At 47.0% G+C, this 24045-nt stretch overlaps 1 protein-coding gene across 1 annotated transcript in view; it reads right to left on the minus strand.

Moving 5' to 3' along the window:
* Window positions 1-24045, minus strand: part of SCAF8 (SR-related CTD associated factor 8) — a 1046706-nt gene that overhangs the window by 658760 nt on the left and 363901 nt on the right. Inside the window, 2 exon segments of the mRNA XM_030198392.1 lie at window positions 5866-5983; window positions 14906-14982. Coding sequence (XP_030054252.1) covers window positions 5866-5983; window positions 14906-14982 — 195 coding nt within the window.

Consider the following 24045-nt stretch of genomic DNA (forward strand, 5'->3'; position numbering starts at 1 on the left):
CTGTGTAACTTGGGGGAGGGGCGTAGAGACCTGTGTGGCTTGGGGGGGCGCCGCGCGGAGACCTGTGTGGCTTTGGAGGGGGGCGCGGAGACCTGTGTGGCTTGGGAGGGGGGGCAGAGGTTGGGGGTGACGTGAAAAGTTGCTCGGAAACTATAAAGCGAATGCTACATACCTGTAGAAGGTATTCTCAGAGGACAGCAGGCTGATTGTTCTCACTGATGGGGTGACGTCCACGGCAGCCCCTCCAATCGGAACACTTTACTAGCAAAGGCCTTTGCTAGTCCTCGCGTGCCCATGAACACCGCGCATGCGCGGCCGTCTTCCCGCCCGAACCGGCTCGTCTTCGAAAGTGTCATATGTAGCAAGACAAAGACAAGGGAAGACACAAACCCAAAGGAGAGGCGGGCGGGTTTGTGAGAACAATCAGCCTGCTGTCCTCGGAGAATACCTTCTACAGGTATGTAGCATTCGCTTTCTCCGAGGACAAGCAGGCTGCTTGTTCTCACTGATGGGGTATCCCTAGCCCCCAGGCTCACTCAAAACAACAAACATGGTCAATTGGGCCTCGCAACGGCGAGGACATAACTGAGATTGACCTAACAATTTTTCCAACTAACTGAGAGTGTAGCCTGGAATAGAATAAACATGGGCCTAGGGGGGTGAAGTTGGATTCTAAACCCCGAACAGAATCTGAAGCACTGACTGCCCGAACCGACTGTCGCGTCGGTTATCCTGCTGCAGGCAGTAATGAGATGTGAATGTGTGGACAGATGACCACATCGCAGCTTTGCAGATCTCTTCAATAGTGGCTGACTTCAAGTGGGCCACTGACGCAGCCATGGATCTAACATTATGAGCCGTGACTTGACCCTCAAGAGCCAGCCCAGCCTGAGCGTAAGTGAAGGAAATGCAATCTGCTAGCCAATTGGATATGGTGCGTTTCCCCACAGCCACTCCCCTCCTGTTGAGATCAAAAGAAACAAACAATTGGGCGGACTGTCTGTTGGGCTGTGTCCGCTCCAGGTAGAAGGCCAATGATCTTTTGCAGTCCACTGTGTGCAGCTGACTTTCAGGAGGGCAGGAATGAGGACGGGGAAAGAATGTTGGCAAGACAATTGACTGGTTCAGATGGAACTCCGACACAACCTTTGGCAAGAACTTAGGATGAGTGCGGAGGACTACTCTGTTATGATGAAATTTGGTGTAAGGGGCCTGGGCTACCAGGGCTTGAAGCTCACTGACTCTACGAGCTGAAGTAACTGCCACCAAGAAAATGACCTTCCAGGTCAAGTACTTCAGATGGTAGGAATTCAGTGGCTCAACAGGAGGTTTCATCAGCTGGGTGAGAACGACATTGAGATCCCATGACACTGTAGGAGGTTTGATGGGGGGCTTTGACAAAAACAAACCTCTCATGAAGCGAACAACTAAAGGCTGTCCTGAGATCGGCTTACCTTCTACACGGTAATGGTATGCACTGATTGCGCTAAGGTGAACCCTTACAGAGTTGGTCTTGAGACCAGACTCAGACAAGTGCAGAAGGTATTCAAGCAGGGTCTGTATAGGACAAGAGCGAGGATCTAGGGCCTTGCTGTCACACCAGACGGCAAACCTCCTCCATAGAAAGAAGTAACTCCTCTTAGTGGAATCTTTCCTGGAAGCAAGCAAGATGCGGGAGACACCCTCTGACAGACCCAAAGAGGCAAAGTCTCTCAACATCCAGGCCTTGAGAGCCAGAGACTGGAGGCTGGGATGCAGAAGCGCCCCTTCATCCTGTGTGATGAGGGTCGGAAAACACTCCAATCTCCACGGTTCTTCGGAGGATAACTCCAGAAGAAGAGGGAACCAGATCTGACGCGGCCAAAAGGGAGCAATCAGAATCATGGTGCCTCGGTCTTGCTTGAGTTTCAACAGAGTCTTCCCCACCAGAGGTATGGGAGGATAAGCATACAGCAGACCTTCCCCCCAGTCCAGGAGGAAGGCATCCGATGCCAGTCTGTCGTGGGCCTAAAGCCTGGAATAGAACTGAGGGATATTGTGGTTGGCTCGAGATGCAAAGAGATCTACACCAAGGGGGTGCCCCACACCTGGAAGATCTGTCGCACTACTCGGGAGTTGAGCGACCACTCGTGAGGTTGCATAATCCTGCTCAGTCTGTCGGCCAGACTGTTGTTTACACCTGCCAGGTATGTGGCTTGGAGCACCATGCCGTGACGGCGAGCCCAGAGCCACATGCTGACGGCTTCCTGACACAGGGGGCGAGATCCGGTGCCCCCCTGCTTGTTGATGTAATACATGGCAACCTGGTTGTCTGTCTGAATTTGGATAATTTGGTGGGACAGCCGATCTCTGAAAGCCTTCAGAGCGTTCCAGACCGCTCGTAACTCCAGGAGATTGATCTGCAGATTTCGGAGACCTCACCCCGGGCAAGGGGCCAGCCGGCGCCTCACTCGCAAGCACCCCCGGTACCGGAGGGGAAGGGCACAACAGCTCTCCCAGGATCTCTGGAAGAACGGCCCGGAGACTCTCGTGCAGGGCGGCTGTGGAGAAAGACATAGAAGCCGATGCAGGCGTCGAGGTCAGAGTCTGTTCCGGGCGTGGAGGCTGTTCCAGGCTGTCCAAGGTGGAGCGCATCGACACCTCCTGAACAGAGGGTGAGCGGTCCTCCCGGTGCCGATGCCTACTGGGTGCCGACTCCCTCGGCGACCCAGAGCTCTCGGTACCGATGCGGGAAGGAGACCGGTGTCGATGCTTCTTTGACTTTTTCAAACGAAGCATGTCACCGGAACTTCCCGGTACCGACGAGGACGTAGAATCCAACCGTCGCTTCCTCGGGGCCGAGGCCGAAGAAGGTCGGTCTCGGAGGGGCTGTACTGCAGGAGCCCTCAGGGTAGGGGGAGACCCACCCCGAAGGCTCACCGCCACCAGCAGGGGAATTGACAGCCCTCACCTGCACTCCGGTCGAAGCACCACCTTCCGACGACATCAGCACTAGTGGAGGTCCCGGTACCACCGACGCCGACGCAGCCTTCCGATGTCTCGGTACCGACGATGCAGAGGGTCGATGCCTCGATGCAGTCGATACAGTAGATGCCGAGGTCGAAGGTCTTGACGCTGTCGACGTCGATGCACTCGATACCCCCGGTGCTGTTGCCGACGAAGAGCCCGAGAACACCACGTTCCACTGGGCCAATCTCGCTACCTGGGTCCTTTTCTGTAAAAGGGCGCAAAGACTACAGGCCTGCGGGCGGTGCCCAGCCCCCAGAAACTGAAGACACGATGCGTGCCTATCAGTGAGCGAGATTACCCGGGCGCACTGGGTGCACTTCTTGAAGCCGCTGGGAGACTTCGATGACATGGGCGGAAAAATCATGCCGGCGAAATCAAAACTCGTAATGGCGGTAAAGACACCAAAAAGAGGGAGAGAAAAACTCGAACCGAGGCCTCAAAAGGGCCTACCCCGAAAACGAAAGTAAACTTAGCGGGGCAAAAAACTGGAAATACGGGAAGGGGAAAAAGACTGAAAAGGTCTTTCTCCAATATCCTTTTTTTTTTTTTTTTTTCTTTTAAGCAAAAAGCTCAAAGACGCGCGAGGGTCAACTTAAGGGGCGCGAACGGCGCAAACACGACCGTCCCGAGCGCGGACAAAAGAAGACTGACGAACACGAGCCGGTTCGGGCGGGAAGACAGCCGCGCATGCGCGGTGCGCATCGGCGCGCGAGGACTAGCAAAGGCCTTTGCTAGTAAAGTGTTCCGATTGGAGGGGCTGCCGTGGACGTCACCCCATCAGTGAGAACAAGCAGCCTGCTTGTCCTTGGAGAAACACATAAACTGCAAGCAAACAAGTATGGAAAGCATACAGAGCATGGCTCATGGAATTCTTTCCAATCACCTTGTGAGTGTGTGTTTGTGGCAATGTAACAGAAAATTTCTGCTCAAAACGACTTAGTCCTTTTGCTTGCAAAGAAAAATTTTTGCTTACATCAACTTGATCTTAGAGGAGCACTGTTTATAGGCCAGTACCAGCAGTTTAAATCTAATTCAGTTAATTCGGACAAAACCTTAGGAACTTAGGATGTGTGCACAGTACCACTCTTTTGTGATAAAATTTGGAGTGAAGTGGAACAGCTACTAGGTCCTGGAACTCACTGACCCTGTGTGCTGATGCAACCGCCATCAAAATAAGCATTTCAAGGAGCTTTCATCAGCTCCATGACACTATTGGGGGCTTGACTAGAAGCCCTTCATGATGCAACTAAAGGCTGGGCAGAGATGAGCTTACCCTCTACACTAGGCTTGTCCAACCTTTTTCTATCAGAGACATGTTATATTTCATAACATTCAAAGGACTAAGACACTCATGCACACACACACGCACGCTCATGTACCCTCCTCCCCCAGCCTTCACCCAGTCTCTTTCTCTCTCTCTCATGTACCCCCCCTCATCCTTCAACGACTCGTTCTCTCTCAACGTTGCTCCCCACTTTCAACTACACGTGTTCTCTTTCAATGCCCCCCGCCTTCAACTACTCTTTTTTTCTCTCTCTTAATCTGCCTCACTCTCCCCTATCTTCACCCAATCTTTTTCTCTCTGTGTCTCCCCCATGCCTCCCTGGTCACTCACACTCTCTCTTCTCATTTACCCCCACCCACCCTTCAACTAGTCTCTCTCTCTCTCTCCAGTCCTCACCTGGAAGTTCAGCTGATAGTATGTAATGAATTTCAACACCACAAGCAGTGATTTTTGGGTTTCAAACCAAAACAATTTTAATAGCATGTTGATCAGACTAATGAATCAGATTTGCAGCACAAACATTCTAGCTCTCTACACAAAGTCCTGCATTGGACAGAGAAGCTACAAATAAATAATCCGACAAACGACAGGTGCATTTAAAACTGGCTCCATAACTAGAAAGTTGTACTGTAATGATCCAGAATTCTACATCATAACTTTGGTTTGTCCAGTGAGGAGCACTGCATAGATTATTTTGTTGCCATTAAAAAAAAAAACAAGAGAACTACAAATCCTTCAACGTCTCCTCACCTGGCTTGAGCTGCAGATCCTTATCGTACGATCCCTTCTTCCTCAAGACATGAAACGAACTCAAACTTCCGGCACCCATGCAGTGGTTACATAATTCATGGTGGGGATGCAGTGATCGCATGGTAAGGATCTGTGTTTGATCAAGCTTCTACAGACAGAAAAATGGACTTGGCAGGCCAGGTTCTATAGATTGGACGTCTGCTCTACACAGTGATAAGCTCCAACTGCACTAAGGTGAGCCCTTACAAAGTTGGTCCTGAGACCCAACTCAGACAACACAGGTTTTCAAACAGTTTTGAGTAGGACAGGAAGGAGGATCTGGTGCCCTGCACTCACACCAGATGACAAATCTCTACCACTTGAACCCAAGGGACCACCTAAACAATCTTTCCTGGAAGCAAGAAGGATCTGAGAGATACCCTCAGATAGACTCAGAGACTCAACCTCTAGCCTTTCAACTTCTAAAGCAACTGGATATTAGAAGGGCATGATGGCGAGTTATAAAAGTCCAAACTCTGCATGACTTGTGGTTTCATTTTCTGGTTCAATTACAGCTCCATTATACACTATAAAGAAAATAAGAAGGGGGAGATGGAGTATGAAAAGGGAGGGGCAGGGGGAAACTGTCAGGAAAAAGTAATGTTGAGGTATATTAACAATGTGTACTTCGTATATATTTACATTGACAGAAACATGTTATTTTGGTTATATCATTCTATATAGTTTGTACACACATTTTTCCTCAATACAAAAGCGATTTACACTACAAAAGTAAATTAAGACAGCATTATCACTATGCACCACAAGATGGCACGTTTTACCTTTGCCGACTGCTGTTGCTCCAACAGCTGCAGTCGGAGATGCTCAAGATTCTGCTGCTGCAGATGTTCAGCCAGTTGATGAAAGATTGAGTTGTTCATGGATTCCGACACAAGAGGGCTATGAAGAGACATTTGTATAATGCTGTGATCTGTATTCATCAGTGATGAACTGCAAAATTTATAACACTTAAATAATGTCTTCTTCTGTAACAGTTTAATCATACGTCATTCAATCAACTTCTCAGGATAATAGGGAAAACAATTTTCATTTGATCAAGCTTCCCAGATTATTAGTAAGGCTCTTTAAGTGCTTTTATACATAGTGCAGTAGATATAAGGGTTAAAAGAAAAGCAATGCCTCTACCTCCATAGTTCAACCATGACTGCACTGATATGCTAATTTTACTTGTCCTTTGAAATCTCATCCTGCACCTCAATAGGCGAGAAAGGTCTGTATAAGGGAAAAATAGGTTCTTACCTTGGTAATTTTCTTTCCTTTAGTCATAGCAGATGAAGCCATTACGTATGGGTTATGTCCATTAACCAGCAGGGGAGATAGAGAGCACTCAAACTTTCACAGTGCCCTCTTGGCCAGTTAGCTCCACTGCCTCTTCAGTATTTGAAGCTTCCAAAGCAGTATGGCAAACCGCAATGGGAATCACAAGAGCTTTCCTCACAGCGAACGATGGCCCATCACAAGGGCATGAACTCATAAAGGAGGGAATGCACATCCTCCTGGAGGGAATAAACTCATCCTCCTTATTGTATAAGTGGAAGGGAACACACGCGCCTCCTGGAGGGAATCACACATCCTCCCAACACACTGGAGGGAATGAACTCATCCTCCTATTTATAGAACTGGAGGGGAACACACGCGCCTCCTGGAGAGAATCAACACATCCTCCAAAAAAACATGCTGGAGGGAATGAACACATCCTCCTAAATTTAAACTGAACATGAATCCTGAAGATTGTTTTCCAACTTTCTCCCAAGGAAGGAACTTCAGGAAATTAGAACAGAACCTGAAAAACAGATTCACAGCATACAGACAATCATACAGGGAGGGCTCATGGCTTCATCTGCTATGACTAAAGGAAAGAAAATTACCAAGGTAAGAACCTAATTTTCCCTTCCTTGTCATCAAGCAGATGAAGCCATTACGTATGGGATGTAACAAAGCAATCCCTAGATAGGGTGGGAACAAGCCACACCACGTGCTAGCACTTGTGCACCAAAACGCGCATCCCTCCTGGCAGCCACATCCAGCCTGTAATGTCAGGCAAAGGAGAGCTTAGAAGCCCATGTTGCTGCACTGCATATCTCTTGAAGAGAGAGTCCTCCAGTACCAGCCCAAGAGGAAGAAATCGCTCTAGTAGAATGTGCCTTAAAGGCTACAGGCAGAACCCTGCCGGCAAGCAGATAAGGTGAAAAGATAGTTTCTTTGAGCCAGCGGGCAATATTGGCTTTAGACGCTGGAGACCCTCTGCGAGAACCGGATAGCAAAACAAACAGATGATCAGAAGTCCTGAAAGAGTTAGTAACTCGCAGATACTGCAGCAGAGTCCTGCGCACATCCAAAAGGTGCAGCTGCCCAAAAGATTATGGAAACTCTTCCTCTGAAAAAGAGGGCAAGAAAATAGGCTGGTTCAGGTGAAAGGCTGAAACCACCTTAGGCATAAAGGAAGGCACGGTCCGAACCGTGACTCCGGACTCTGAAAATTGCAGAAATGGGTCTCTACAGGACAGCGCCTGGAACTCTGACACCCGTCTCGCCGAGGTAATGGCCACCAGAAAAACGGCCTTCAGTGTCAAGTCTTTCTCCGATGCTCGCCGAAGCGGCTCAAAAGGAGATGCCTGCAGGGTTTTCAAAACTAGCCCCAGGTTCCAAGCTGGACAGGGTGCTCGCACTGGAGGTCGGAGCCGAAGCACCCCTCTAAGAAACCGTGCCACATCTGGGTGAGCAGCCAAAGACACGCCTTCCACCTTACCACGAAGGGAGGCCAACGCTGCCACCTGCACCCGCAGGGAATTATAGGCCAAGCCTTTTTGTACACCTTCCTGCAAAAAGTCCAGAATCGGCGAGACAGGAGCCCGCATTGGAGAAATGTCTCTGGAAGCACACCAAGACTCAAACAGGCACCAAATCCTGGCATAAGCCACGGAAGTGGACCGCTTGCGGGCTTGCAGGAGAGTGGAAATAACTTTATTGGAATAACCTTTATCCCTCAATTGCGCCCTCTCAATAGCCATGCCGCAAGACCAAAGCAGCCGGCGTCCTCCATGGCTACCGGTCCCTGAGTCAACAGGTTCGGTACCAGAGGTAACGGCAGAGGAGCCTCCAGGAGCATCTGTCGGAGGTCTGCATACCAAGGTCTCCTTGGCCAATCCGGGGCGATGAGGACCACTTCTCCTGGGTGCAGCCGAATCCGCAAGAGTAGGCGCCCTATCAAGGGCCATGGGGGAAACACATAAAGTAGACCCGGAGGCCAGGGTTGAGCCAAGGCATCCAACCCCGCCGAGCGAGGATCTCTCCGTCTGCTGAAGAAGCACGGGACTTTGGTATTGGCACTTGTCGCCATTAGACCCATCACGGGCTTGCCCCATTTGGCACAGATCTGCAGGAATACTTCGTCTGCCAGATTCCATTCTGCTGGATCGATCTGATGCCTGCTCAGATAATCGGCATGCACATTGCTCTGACCTGCAATATGAGCTGCCGACAGACACTGAAGATGCAGCTCGGCCCAGTGGCAAATCAGTTCGGCCTGCGCGGCTAGTGCTCTGCACCTTGTTCCGCCTTGTCGATTTATATAGGCCACCGTTGTCGTGTTGTCCGACATCACTCTGACAGCCAATCCTTCCAGGGTCACTTGAAAGGCCAGAAGCACCTGAAACACCGCTTTCAACTCTAGGCGGTTGATGGACCACTCCGACTCCTCGGGGGTCCATAGACCCTGGGCATGCTTCCCCTTGCAGTGTGCGCCCCAGCCCTTCAGGCTGGCATCTGTTACCACTAGGCACCAAACGGGGAGCGTCAGCGGCATTCCTCGCCGCAGCATGCTGTCCGAGAGCCACCACTCCATGCTGAGACGGGCCGCAGGGAGCCAAGTAAGTCTGCATTGGTAATCCTGAGAAATAGGAGACCATCTCCGGAGTAGGGAATACTGTAGAGGTCTCAGGTGCGCTCTCGCCCAGGGTACCACTTCCATCGTGGCTGTCATCGATCCCAGCAGCTGGACAATGTCCCAACCTCGCGGGCGGGGCATCCTCAGGAGCAGACGGACCTGATTCTGAAGCTTGCACCGCCTTAGCTCGGGTAGGAACACATAGCCCGAGACTGTGTCGAACCTGGCCCCCAAAAACTCTAGAGATTGTGAAGGGGACAGGTGATTTTGGCCATATTGACGACCCAACCTAGAGATTGCAGTACTGAGACCACTCTGGCTGTAGCTTGTAAGCTCTCTGTTGCAGAGTCTGCTCTGATGAGCCAGTCGTCTAGGTACGGGTGAACCCTGATACCTTCTCGCCTGAGAAAAGCAGCTACTACCATCATTACCTTCAAAAAGGTTCGGGGAGCTGTGGCGAGGCCAAAAGGCAAGGCCCTGAACTGGAAATGTTTTCCCAACACCGCAAACCTCAGAAAGCTTCTGGTGCGGGGGCCAAATCGGTATGTGCAAGTAAGCTTCTTTCAGGTCTAGAGACGTGAGAAACTCTCCTGGCTGAACCGCCGCAATGACGGAGCGCAGGGATTCCATGTGGAAATGCCGCACTCTCAGGGACTTGTTCACTTCTTTTAAGTCCAGAATAGGGCGAAAGGACCCACCTTTTCGCGGCACCACAAAGTAGATGGAGTATCGGCCGCAGACTTGCTCGGCAGGAGGCACCGGGGTCACTGCCCCTAACTGAATCAGACCTTGTAAAGTCTCCTCCACCGCCGCCCGTTTGACGGCAGAACCGCATCGGGACTCCACAAACACGTCTCTTACTGGGGCGTTGAATTTCATTCTGTATCCATCTCTGATCAGGTCCAGAACCCACTGATCTGAGGAAATCTTGGCCCACTCCTCGACAAAGAGGGAAAGCCGTCCTCCGATGACAGCCATCGAGGAGAGGGCCGGCGCACCATCATTGAGAGGGTCGCCCCTGAACTCCTGGTCTTGAGCCACCAGCTGCGGAACGCTTGTCCGAGCGAAAGGAGTTCCTCTGCTGACCACGGGCACGTGAAGTGAACCCAGCAGAACGCCCTGGGCGGTACCTTCTAGCTTCACGGAAGCGAGGTCTGTACGAGAAGTGGACCGCCTGGCCCTTAGAGGAAGGCCTCTGCCTATCTTCGGGCAAACGCTGGGGTTTTGGATCACCCAGGCCTTTCACAATTTTCTCTAACTCCTCACCAAATAGGAGAAGTCCTTGAAAAGGCAACTTCACCAACCTTTGCTTAGAGGCCATGTCCGCTGTCCAGTGTCGTAGCCACAGACGACGGCGAGCCGCCACTGCTACTGCCATTTGTTTAGCCGAAGCTCTGACAAGGTTATAAAGAGCATCAGCCAGAAAGGACAAGGCCACCTCCATCCGCGGAGCCACATCCAAGAAGGGCTCCGCTCCATCTCCGGGCTGAGCCACTGCCTGTGCAGCCAAGCTAGGCAGGCTCTCACAGCATAACAGCTGCATGCAGACGCCCGAACAGTGAGACCTGCAATTTCAAAGGAACCGTTTTCAACGCTCGGTTCCAGCCTACAGGTCTTGAACATCCTTCAGGGCAACACCTCCTTCAACAGGGAGGGTAGTTCTCTTTGTCACCGGCAGTGACTAGGGCCATATGTCCCCTCACGCAGAGGGTATAACTGCCCCATAGCCCTGGAAACTCTCAAAGGTCCCTCGGGGTCAGCCCACTGAGCCGGAAAACAGCTCTAGGATGCAGTCATGCAAAGGGAAGGCCCGAGCGCTTTCTTGGTACTAGCCATCCGGGGATTACCCGAGGAGGCCATGCCACTGTCAGGATCTTCAATCGAGAGGGCCTGCAGGGTATCTGAAGTAAGCGCTGGCAGCTCATCACGGTGGAAAATGCTCACCGCGGAGGGATCATCCAGATCCTGTGGTAAATCCGCACCTGACTCTGGTTCCTCAGACCAAGAACGTCTGTCAGAGTTCTCCGAATCCTCACACCCCGACCACGGGGGGGAAAAAGGTGCACCACAATCTGAAGGGGAATTAACCCTTCTGCGCTTATCTTTAGGCCAAGCATCCGGGAAAAAAAGCCTCACTGGGCAGTCCCAGGCCAGAATCCATCGGGGGGGCAATCAGAGGAGCCTCAGGCGACCCTTGAGGAAGGGCTCTTTTCATCATGTATGCTTTATGCAGCAAAAGCACAAAATCCGGGGAGAAAATCTCACCCTGGGCACCCAAATCCTGTCCGGTGCTAGCCACTCCTGAAATAACCTCATCTCGAGGTGCCCCACCCGGCTCAGGTCTCTCCGTGTCCACGGAGGCCGCGCCATGCGGTGTAAGCAAAATGGCGCCCGCTGCCAGCTCAGAGCGGGAAGAAACATCGCTCGCCATGCTCGAGCCGGCTCCTACGCCAATACAGCACGATTTACAGAGCCCTGCTGCTGATTTGCGCTTACCACAAGTGGAACAGCGCTTTACATTGTCCGCAGCCATCGCCGAAAAACGGCAGTAAAATCCAAAATGGCGGTTTCGCGCCAAAATCGCCCCGATCGCGGGCCCACCCCGGAGGAGTTGGAAAACACTCTTACCTCAAAGGATCTAGTGTACAACTACGATCCTGCTGAAAATCAAGTCAAAAACCTCTGTTCCAGCGTCTCTGCGTTTAAAAACGCGACGCAACTTTTTTTTTTTTTAAGCTGTGAGGAAAGCAGAGGTATTGAAGACTCCGGAAGCTCAGATGAGTGGGAAAGGCAGGGAAAGGGCGAACCTATATGCCTGCATCCACTGTTGGTGGGTAAGGACAGGAAAAGCAAGGCAATATGTCCACATCCACAGAGGTATGGGTAAGGCAGGGAAAGGGCTAACCTATGTGCCTTTAAAGTGAAGCTGCTATAGCCTCCAACACCCCGGTTAACAACTGGCAAGCCAGGAACCACCTCCCGGCAGATTTTTCTGGAGCTCGAACAAGCTACAGCAACCCTGCTAAGGGAGATAGAGAATACTGGAGAGGCAGTGGAGCTAGCTGGCCAAGAGGGCACTGTGAAAGTTTGAGTGCTCTCTATCTCCCCTGCTGGTTGATGGACATAACCATATGTAATGGCTTCATCTGCTTGATGACAAGGAAAGAGGCTGTTTTGCTAGCACTTGTGAAATGGAAGCATGTTTAGTGATAGAATTCCTGACTTTGGAAGGGGTCCCTCCAACTGAAATTCACCACTGCATGCAGGTTGTTTATGGTGAGGACTCTTTTGATGTGAGTAGTGTGCATCATTAGGCCAAAAAAATGTAGCAGAGATTGTGGACCGGGAAGGGCTGATTTGTGATGAAAAATAAAGTGTATGACCCATGACAGCAACAGACGAGTCTCATGTCAGAAAGGTCGGCAAACCTGTAAAGAACAATCAGAGAATCACTCAAAATATTACGTTGCAACCCTGAAAACACTAAAACAATGATTGAGAAGCGTTTGGAAGCACAAGGGGGTAATTTTGTTGCAACATTACAACACTAGGCCTCACACGACACAAAACACCACAGAGGCAACTGCAAAGATGGGTCTCTCAGTCATCCGCCATATAACCCAGATTTAGTGCCATGCGATTTCCATCTTTTTCCAAAATTGAATACCTTCTGCTAGACTTAAAAGAAAATGTAGAAAGGACTGTGAGCAAATGGCTGAAGAGACAAGATGTGCAGTTCTTTCACAATGGCATTCAAAAGCTTTCCATCATTGGCAGAAATGTGTGGTGAATGGTAGTGACTATGTAGACAAGTAAATAAATGTAATGAAAGAGCATGTTTCAATTATTTTTTGTTTATTACAGTACATTCATTTATACAAAAGTTACGGAGATGGAGGCATTATTTTTCATTTCATCCTTGAACATAGAATCCTTGTACAGTGGTGGAAATAAGTATTTGATCCCTTGCTGATTTTGTAAGTTTGCCCACTGACAAAGACATGAGCAGCCCATAATTGAAGGGTAGGTTATTGGTAACAGTGAGAGATAGCACATCACAAATTAAATCCGGAAAATCACATTGTGGAAAGTATATGAATTTATTTGCATTCTGCAGAGGGAAATAAGTATTTGATCCCCCACCAACCAGTAAGAGATCTGGCCCCTACAGACCAGGTAGATGCTCCAAATCAACTCGTTACCTGCATGACAGACAGCTGTCGGCAATGGTCACCTGTATGAAAGACACCTGTCCACAGACTCAGTGAATCAGTCAGACTCTAACCTCTACAAAATGGCCAAGAGCAAGGAGCTGTCTAAGGATGTCAGGGACAAGATCATACACCTGCACAAGGCTGGAATGGGCTACAAAACCATCAGTAAGACGCTGGGCGAGAAGGAGACAACTGTTGGTGCCATAGTAAGAAAATGGAAGAAGTACAAAATGACTGTCAATCGACAAAGATCTGGGGCTCCACGCAAAATCTCACCTCGTGGGGTATCCTTGATCATGAGGAAGGTTAGAAATCAGCCTACAACTACAAGGGGGGAACTTGTCAATGATCTCAAGGCAGCTGGGACCACTGTCACCACGAAAACCATTGGTAACACATTACGACATAACGGATTGCAATCCTGCAGTGCCCGCAAGGTCCCCCCTGCTCCGGAAGGCACATGTGACGGCCCGTCTGAAGTTTGCCAGTGAACACCTGGATGATGCCGAGTGATTGGGAGAAGGTGCTGTGGTCAGATGAGACAAAAATTGAGCTCTTTGGCATGAACTCAACTCGCCGTGTTTGGAGGAAGAGAAATGCTGCCTATGACCCAAAGAACACCGTCCCCACTGTCAAGCATGGAGGTGGAAATGTTATGTTTTGGGGGTGTTTCTCTGCTAAGGGCACAGGACTACTCACCGCATCAATGGGAGAATGGATGGGGCCATGTACCATACAATTCTGAGTGACAACCTCCTTCCCTCCGCCAGGGCCTTAAAAATGGGTCGTGGCTGGGTCTTCCAGCACGACAATTGACCCAAAACATACAGCCAAGGCAACAAAGGAGTGGCTCAGGAAGAAGCACATTAGGGTCATGGAGTGGCCTAGCCAGTCACCAGACCTTAATCCCATTGAAAACTTATGGAGGGAGCTGAAGCTGCGAGTTGCCAAGCGACAGCCCAGAACTCTTAATGATTTAGGGATGATCTGCAAAGAGGAGTGGACCAAAATTCCTCCTGACGTGTGCAAACCTCATCATCAACTACAGAAGACGTCTGACCGCTGTGCTTGCCAACAAGGGTTTTGCCACCAAGTATTAGGTCTTGTTTGCCAGAGGGATTAAATACTTATTTCCCTCTGCAGAATGCAAATAAATTCATATACTTTCCACAATGTGATTTTCCGGATTTAATTTGTGATGTGCTATCTCTCACTGTTACCAATAACCTACCCTTCAATTATGGGCTGCTCATGTCTTTGTCAGTGGGCAAACTTACAAAATCAGCAAGGGATCAAATACTTATTTCCACCACTGTATATAGAAGATAATAAAGATGAATACAACAGGGACTTCAGGAAGATATCACTGGGAAGAGCCAGGAAAGAGAAGAGATGGGTTTTAAGGTGATATACTTGTACTACCAGTGAGAGAGAAAGGGCAAAAAGATACAGTGACGTTCCCTAAAATGTTATCCTATAGATGTTCCAAAAGGAGAAAACATGGCATATGTTAGTCAAAAGCTTCCCATAACTTCTTGCCAAAGGTAGTAAAAAATCTGCAAAATCACAGAATGGAGATATCTTAAGTCTTGAAATAAAGATGTGCATGGGGAAGAGGATCAATCTACATCCACTATAAACTCTTAATTATTCTATGCTAAGTTCTTCCTATGGAATAAAAATGATTGAGCTAGATCTTACAGTTGGGTCGAGGTTTCTTTTTTAGTATCTTCAGCATGCTCAGATTCATCTCCAAAATCAAATCTGTCCAACAGTTTCTGTGGGGGGGAAAAAAAAGTTTATGACTAGGTCTGCAAAATATCTCTTCCAGTAAGATTTAAAAATTAAAACAGTACAATTTCATATATATAAACATCACCTCACATGTTTTACAATTTTTAAAAATTCTTTGCCAAGAAAAGTTTTTAGAAGATAATGTGGGGAGTGGAACAAAAAGCAGAGTGATATGACAGTTGTGGTGGTAGTTTTTTCTTTTCTGGTGGGGGGAGTAGCAGCAGCATGTGCGGTGTTAGGGCAGTTGAGGAGGCTAGGTCAGTTCTGGGGAATTAGTTTTGAGAGTGGGGCAGTTTGGAGGTGGGTGGGGCAGTTGTAGAGGATAGTTTTCAGGGGTAGTACAATTTCTGCAGGGAGAACTGGGAGAGCAGAGAATAGGAAAAGGCAGTTTGAAAGGAAGAATTCCCTAACTGCTATGTTTCACTGTAACTATGCAACAGATGCTGAAGCTGGGAACGCCATCTCCCATAGAAATGCAATGGGCTAGTGAGGGGGGGGGGGCTAATTTCTCTAAAATCCAATGTGCCATTTACCATTTTTTCCCTACAGGCCAAGTTTCATCCCATTCTGTTACATTTTCAGAGAGTTATTTTGACCCTAGATAGACATTCTCAGCTCCTTTTGTATAAGCCTATTCAACTTCTGCTGGTTTGGAAAGAACAAAAAACATATACATCTAAATAACTTAAAATACTGCACATTAATGCCAAGGCCAATTATCCATTGGGGGGGGGGGATTCTTTGGGGTTGGAAGGTGTATATTGCACATGTATTTTGTGAGGCTAGTTGGGAGTGAGGTTATTTTTAGAAGGATTGTTTTGAGGAGTAGGGCAGTAGAGAAGCAGTTGGAAAGGAAAGTGTTTTGGGTCCAGCCTAGTCCTTTTTCAGTTGTAGCTAAAAGTGAGTTACATTCAGGTACAGGGATTAGGGCAGACTATGGGGTAGTGATGCAGTTGGGTGGTATTTTTGGTAGTTGAACAATTGCAAAGAGAAGATTTGGAAGTTGGGAAAAGATTGTGGGGTAGTGGGTCAGTGGCTGGGGGGTAGTTTTGGAAGATGGAAGCCGATTTGGGGTAATAGGGCAGTGGCAGATGGGTAGTTTTGGAGAATGGTGCAGATAGTATTGGCAGTTGTTCTGAGGGGAACACGCAGTTTGATGGGTGATAGAGCAGTTGTGGAGGAACAGATTTGGGAGTTGGAGTTAGTTAGTGGAGTACTTTTTGAGATTTAAAGAAACTTAGTTGATATGACTAGAGCTGGGTTCCTCTATTCCTGCCTCCGGTCCCTCTCCTTTGGCTAGATCCTATGCATATTCTCCTGCTAATTACAACAGACGCAGACAGGGAGGCTCCCTCATACAAGGGACAAGATTAGATAACTGTTGTTATAGTTTTTAAACTCTGAAAACTGTCTACACGATAGACATCTTCTAGCTTCCAAATATGGAGAAATATCTTACCTGCTATTTTTTTTTCCTTTAGACAAGGCATATGACTCCAGAAACTGATGAGTTATGTCCATCTATCAGCAGGTGGAGACACAGAGCAGAATTGAATTCTATCTTATAGTAGTAGTATATTCCCTAACAAAGCAAAAGGAAAAGACACCACGAACCATTTCCTTCCCTATACTGAAAAAGGGAAACAAAACAACTGGAAAAGGAGTAGAAACTGTCATAAGCCTGAATAAAATTAAACAGAGAAATAAACTGGCAAGAGAATAGGGTGGAATTCTGAATTCACAACAATGACTAAAAGAAAGAAAATTATCAGGTAAGACATAATTTTTCCTTCCTCGTCATCATCAGCCTATCAATCCAGAAATTGATGGGATAAACCAAAGCAGCAGTCAAGCAGGTTGGGAAGAAGAAAATGCATCCATGAGAACAGATAAGCCAAGTAACAATTCTGACCTAGCCATGACATTCACCTGGTAATGTATGGAGATTGTAAGCCCTCCACGGACAGAGAAATACCCAGTTTACCTGAATGTAACTAACCTTGAGTTACTACTGAAAAAGGTGTGATCAAAATACAAATAAATAAGGAAGCCCAGGTTACGGATCTACAAATTTGATCCAAAGAATACTCGTGAAACTCACTAACCTGACAGTCCTCAAAGTAAAGTGGGCTTTCAAAGAGAGATTACTTATCTGAAAGAAAATATGTCGCGGAAATGGTTTTCTTAATCCAATGAGCTATTGTAGGATTTGAAGCTGCACCACCCTTATTTGGGCCCCCAAAAAGGACAAAAAAATGTGATTTGACTGCCAGAATTAATTTGTGAGCTCCAAATAATGCAGCAAACAATGCTGGACAGCAAGAAAATGAAAAAGCCCACAGTCCTAACCACAATCTTCCTTAATAAAAGGCGGCACAAAAGGAGGTTGGTTAATATGGAAAGACCATACCACTTTAGGCAAAGAGGAACTGATCTAACCGAGACCCTAGCCTCTGTGAAAAAAAGGAAGGGATCCCTACAAGACAAAGCCTGAAGTTCAGAAGTTTGCCTAGCTAAAGTAATAGCCACTAGGAATACCATCTTCAATGTAAGATTTTTAAGACGGTCACTTTAGTGACTCACAGGAAGCTTTCTGGAGCATCTTAAGAACCAAACTGAGATTCCAGGATGGACGAATAGGGGTCTTAAGATGAGTAACTTCCTAATAAAATCGCAGTACATATTGATGATTCCCCAAAGAAGAATGGGGGACACAAACTAACAGGAGAGACCCAGGACTTGAACCTCAAGAGAGTTCAAAGCTAAGCCCTTCCAAAGATCATCCACCAAAAAAGCGAGAATCTGAGGCAAGGTAGCCAAGAATGGTGAAACTGCTCTCTCCAAACACCATGACTCAAACAACCACCATACCCAAGCATATGACAGTAGAACGCTTATATGCTTGCAACAAGATAGTTAAGACACCTTCTGAATAGCCTTTCCTTCTCAAGTGTTACCTCTCAATCTCCAAGCAATAACACCAACAGGGGAAAGATCCTCCATTAGAAACGGTCCACGAGATCTCAACAAAGAGGAAGGCAAAATGGGTTCTCAGCCAGAAGACGAATTAGATCAGCATACCACGGCTTTCAGGGCCAGTCTGGAGTGATTAATTATCACTAGACCGGGAAGAAGGAGGATTCAGTGTAGAACGCTCCCTATCATCAGTAATGGTAAGAATGTAAAGCAATTCCTCCACTGACCACTCCTAGAGAACAGCGTCTAATCCTTAGGAACCATATCCTTGTTCTTCTTAAGAACCTGAGGACTTTGGCAATGCATCTGGTTGCCATGAAGGACAATGTTGGGGTCCCCCCATCTCTGAGAGATCATTGAAAAGACCACTTTGAAACAGTTCCTATACTGTTGGGTCCAGAGAACTTCTACTGAAGGAACCTGCTTATATATTCAGATGAACTGCAATGTGAGCAGCTGGAATCACAACATACTACTCCACCCACTGAAACTATGAGCCTACAGTGCAAGAGGAGCACTGCGTATTCCCCCTTGCCCGATTATGATCACTACAGTGATTGGCTGGCAACACCTGCATCGGGTATCCCTTGAAAGTCTTGTGGAAGGCCTTCAGAGCCAAATGGACCACTCAGAGCTCCAGATGATTGACTGGCCAGAGTTTCCACCTTGAACCAAAGGCCATGAGCAGTGTAGTAAAGACAATGAGCTAAAAAAAAAAACTCGACAAGCTGGCATCCATCGTGACCACTATCCACTGAGGAATCAACAAGATGCTGTGGAGGAGATTATAGCCCTGTAACCACCAACTCATGTTTTGTCTCACCTGCAGAATCCAAGGAATTCACTGGGTAAATCTCTCTTATCTGCACCCTTCTCCTCCTTCGCTAACTCCAGACTCCATTCCTTTTATCTTGGTGCACCATATGCTTGGAATAGACTTCCTGAGCCAGTACGTCAAGCTCCATCTTTGGCCATCTTCAAATCTAGCCCACATTTTTGATGCTGCTTTTAACTCCTAACCCTCACTCACCAGTTCAGTACCCCTATTTCATCATCCACACCTTAATAATTCCCTTATCTTTTATTTGCCCTGTTTGTCCTAATTACATAGTAAGGTCTGTCGAGCAGGGACTGTCTCCTCATGTGCAAGTGTACAGCGCTGCATACGTCTAGTAGTGCTATAGAAATGATAAGTAGTAGTAGTAAGATTGTATTCTTGAGACATTGGGCACCAATGAGACAAGATCGACAACTGAAGAGGTCTCATTTGACCCTTGGCCCACAAACAACCTTAAGTGTGGCCACCACAGAACCCAGAACATGCACAAAAATCACAAACCCGATCGAATCTGGGCTTGGAGTTTGTGCTTGCACTGTAGACTGTCAAAACGAACTCTTAAATAAACCAGGCATCAAGAGAGCAATTAACTCTTTAAAAAACTGATAACTCAACCCAAGGATTGGAGAAGGGAGGCCACCTGAGAGGAGCCATCCAGACTCTCCTGAAAGAAGGAAGCTCTGATCAGTCAGTTGTCCAGGTAGGGATGTACTTGGAAAATATTCTGGATGCAGTAGAAAGGCTGAACAGCACTGCCCTGAATTGGTAGTGTTTTCCAAAAATGACAAACCATAAGAAGCGTTGATGAGGAGGCCATATCAGAATATGAAAATATGCCTCCCTGAGGTCCAGTGAACTGAGAAACTATCCAGGAATGAAGGCTGCAATAACAGAACGCAAGGTTTCCCATGTGAAAATGCTCAGCTTGAAGGAACTTATTCACCTTCTTGAGATGTAGGACCAGAAAAAAGGAACCCACTTTTTTAGGACCATAAAATAAATGGAACAACCCATTCCCCGTTCTTAAGTACATAAGTAATGCCACACTGGGAAAAGACCAAGGGTCCATCAAGCCCAGCATCCTATCCACTACAGTGGCCAATCCAGGCCAAGGGCACCAGGCGAGCTTCCCAACCAGGATGAATAACCCCCAAAGTATGAAGAATGTGTAGAGTGAAAAGAATTGTGTCTCTCTTGAAAAAGGCTTTGCACGGGGATGCTAAGAAAAAAATTGATTTGACAGAAGAAGTTGAATCTGTAACCTTCTCTGATATGTCAAAGACCCTTCTCTGATAATGTCTAAGATCTATAGGTCTGAGGTTATCTTTGTAGAGCTATAGAAATGCTAAAGAGTAGTAGTAGTAGTAGGTTATCTTTGTACACTCCCTGTAAAAACTGGGCAATCGTCCTAGCAGCTGAGATAAGGAGTGAACCAGATAATCATTTTTATTTTATTTATTGCATTTGTATCCCACATTTTCCCACCTATTTTCAGGCTCAATGTGGCTTACAGAGTTTTGTTATGACATAGTCATTACATGATATCAGATACAATTAATAATATACAGAGAATAAGTAAGGAAAGAGAGAAGGAAGGTGTTAATCAGGATGCTATTGTAGGTGGACTTTCGAAACTGGGTGGGTGGGTTGGTAAGGTAGTCTTGTAAAACTATGGGTTCTCTTTGTTGGCCTTGTTGAAGAGGTGTGTCTTCAAAGATTTGCGGAAGTTAGTTATATCGTCAATAGCTTTTAGGGATGTGGGTAGTGCATTCCACAGCTGCGTGCTCATGTAATAGAAGGTGGTGGCGTGTATCAGCTTGTATTTAGTCCTTTACAGCTGAGGAAGTGCAGATTGAGAAATCTGCGTGATGATCTTATGGTGTTTCTGGGAGGCAAGTCCATGAGGTTTAGCATGTAGATTGGGGCGTCTGCTTGAATGATTTTGTGTACAATTGTGCAGATCTTGAACGCAATGCGTTCCTTAAGTGGGAGCCAGTGAAGTTTCTCTCTTATGGGTGTTGCACTTTCATATTTAGTTTTTCCAAATATGAGTCTGGCTGCGGTATTCTGGGCTGTATGGAGTTTTTTTGATAGTCTGCTCTTTGCAGCCAGCGTATAGTGCATTGCAGTAGTCCAGATGACTTATTACCAGTGATTGTACCAGGGTACGGAAGATATATCTCGTAGTGGAACATCTTTTTCGTTGTGTTCTTCATGTGATCGTCTAGTGTGAGGTTTCGATCAATGGTAACTCCAAGAATCTTCAGATTTTGTGCGATGGGGAGAGAGCAGTATGGTGTAGTTATGGTGGAGTATTTGTTTTTGTTGTATTGTGAGGTGAGTACAAGACATTGTGTTTTTTCTGCGTTCAGTTTTAGCTGGAATGCATCCGCCCAAGAGTGCATGATTTGGAGGCTTTGGTTGGTCTCGTTGGTGACTTTGTTTAGATCGTGTTTGAACGGGATGTAGATCGTGATATCGTCTGCGTATATGTAGGGATTGAGGTTTTGACTGGTTAGCAGTTTGGCTAAAGGTATAATCATTAGGTTAAAGAGAGTTGGTGAAGGGGGGATCCTTGGGGAACTCCACATTCAGGTATCCATAGGGGTGATATGTCCGTATTCATTGTTACTTGATAAGATCTTGTGGTCAGGAATCCTTTGAAACATTTGAGAACTGTACCTCCTACTCCGAAGTATTGTAATATATGTAATAGTATTCCATGATTAACCATGTCGAAGGTGCTGGACATGTCGAATTGTAGGAGGAGTATGTTACCAGTTGCAATTGCTTGTTTGAATGACTTCATTGCGGATACTAATACAGTTTCGGTGCTGTGATTTGACCGAAATCCTGATTGAGACTCATGCAAAATTGAGTGTTTGTTTAGGTATTCAGTGAGTTGTTTCGTCACTATGCCCTCCATGAGTTTGGTTATTAGAGGAATGGATGCTAACTGGGCGATAATTGGTTAGGTCCACTGTGCTTTTCTTAGAATCTTTTGGCAGCGGGGTAAGTAAGATGTTTCCCTTCCTCCATGGGAAAGAGACCATTTTGAAGCCTGTGGTTTATATGATTCGTGAGGTCTTTTTGAATTGTTTGGGGGTGGATCTTATTAGGCTAGTAGGGCAAATATCTAATTTGCATTGTGACTTGGCATATTTTCCGAGCCAGGACTAGGTCTAGGGGACATGCGATGAAGCTACAATGTAGTAAATTTCAAACGAATCAGAGAAACTTTTCTTCACACGTGTAATTAAACTCTGGAATTTGTTGCCAGAGAATGTGGTAAAGGCGGTTAGCTTAGCGGAGTTTTAAAAAGGTTTGGACGGCTTCCTAAAGGAGAAGTCCATAGACCGTTATTGAAAGGACTTGGGGGAAATCCACTATTTCTGGGACAAGCAGTATAAAATCTTTTGTTCTTTTGGGGGATTTTGCCAGGTATATTGTGACCTAGATTGGCCACTGTTGGAAACAGGATGCTGGGTTTGATGGACCTTTGGTCTTTCCCAGTATGGCAATACTTATGTACTTATCGTTATTGTGGGTTATGTGGATAAAGCGCTGACCTGAAGACCTCCTGTCACTCCTAAAGGACTGTTTGGCTGATATTTGAAAGGACTGAAAATGAACCCAGTCTGTACCACTAAGCTTCCTTCAACCAAGGTCGAGATTGTGAGGGTCTGTGGGATGGCTTAGCCTTACTACAGGGAGACGCTGTGTTTTAGAGTCTCCTAACTCTTTGACCAGTTTTTCCAAATCCTCCCCAAAAAGCAGCTTACTTCAAAATGGAATTTTTCTGAGACGCTACTTAGACGCTGTCTGCTGACCAATGGTGAAGCCACAGCAATCTCCTGGAAGTAATAGCTAATGCCATTTGCTTAGAAGAAGCCCTAAAGAGGTCATAAAGGGAATCATGAAAATAGGCTAGACCAGTTTCCATATTAGGAAAATCCACAGAAGCTGGAGAACCTGGTTCAGCCAAGGAATCAGCAACTCATTGAACCCAAGACAAAAAAAAAAGCCCTACCAGCATAAGAACTACAAATAGCTGCATGAAGAGACAGAGCAGCACTCTCTAAAGATAATTTCAAGGATTCCAACTTCACACCCTGCAGATCTTTAAGTGCTACGCCACCCTCTACAGGCAGAGTACACTTTTTAGGCAGTTTCAATTTATCCAGCTCATCCTGGGAAATGGGATACAGAAGTCCCATAGCCCATGCCACTCTCAAATTGGCATACAGCATGTCCCACTGCACTGAAATCATCTCATGCATTGCTTCATGCAGAGGAATGTATCTGTGAGGGTGCTTGGTACTAGCCATCATAGGACTGGAAACATAGTCTGAGTCACATACAGGAAAAGAAACATTTAAAACTTCCAATGCTTTGACTATGAAAGAAAAAAGCTTTTTCCTATGAAACATGCGGACCGTAGCAGGATCATCAGAATCATCCAGAGGACGCTCCCCTACCTCTAGTACATCTGACACTACAGATGAGACAGAGACTGTGGACAGCCCCCCTTCAGAAACAGCGGGAGATGGAGAAGAGCTTGGATCCAAATCTAAAACAGAGTCCACCTTCTTTCTTTTTGAAGCGGTAGGCAGAGAATCTGGAACCTGAGACTGCAACATGGCAAAAATAGACAGAGATCTTTTTAATAAAAAGGCCTGATGAATCAGAAGGACAAATTTGATGGAAACAGAATAAAAATGGGCCTAGGGGGGTAGAGTTGGATTCTAGACCCAAAACAGATTCTGCAGATTCTGCGTCAGAAATCCTGCTGAAGGCAAGAATGAGAAGTGAATGTATGGACTGATAACTACGTCGCAGCCTTGCAAATCTCTTCAATAGTAGCTGACTTCAAGTGGGCCACTGACGCTGCCATGGCTCGAACATTATGAGCCGTGACATCACCCTCAAGAGTCAGGCCAGCTTGGGCATAAGTGAAGGAAATGCAATCTGCTAGCCAATTTGAAATGGTGTGTTTCCCAACATCTACTCCCCTTCTGTTGGGATTGAAAGAAACAAACATTTGGGCGGACTGTCTGAAGGGGCTTGTCCGCTCCACATAAAAGGCCAATGCTCTCTTGCAGTCCAATGTGTGCAAATGACGTTCAGCAGGACGGGTATGAGGACGGGGGAAAATTGTTTGCAAGACAATTGACTGGTTCAGATGGAACTCTGACACCACCTTCGGCAAGAACTTAGGGTGCGTACGGAAGAC

The sequence above is a fragment of the Microcaecilia unicolor genome, chromosome 3 (assembly GCF_901765095.1).
Source record: "Microcaecilia unicolor chromosome 3, aMicUni1.1, whole genome shotgun sequence".
NCBI lineage: Eukaryota > Metazoa > Chordata > Amphibia > Gymnophiona > Siphonopidae > Microcaecilia > Microcaecilia unicolor.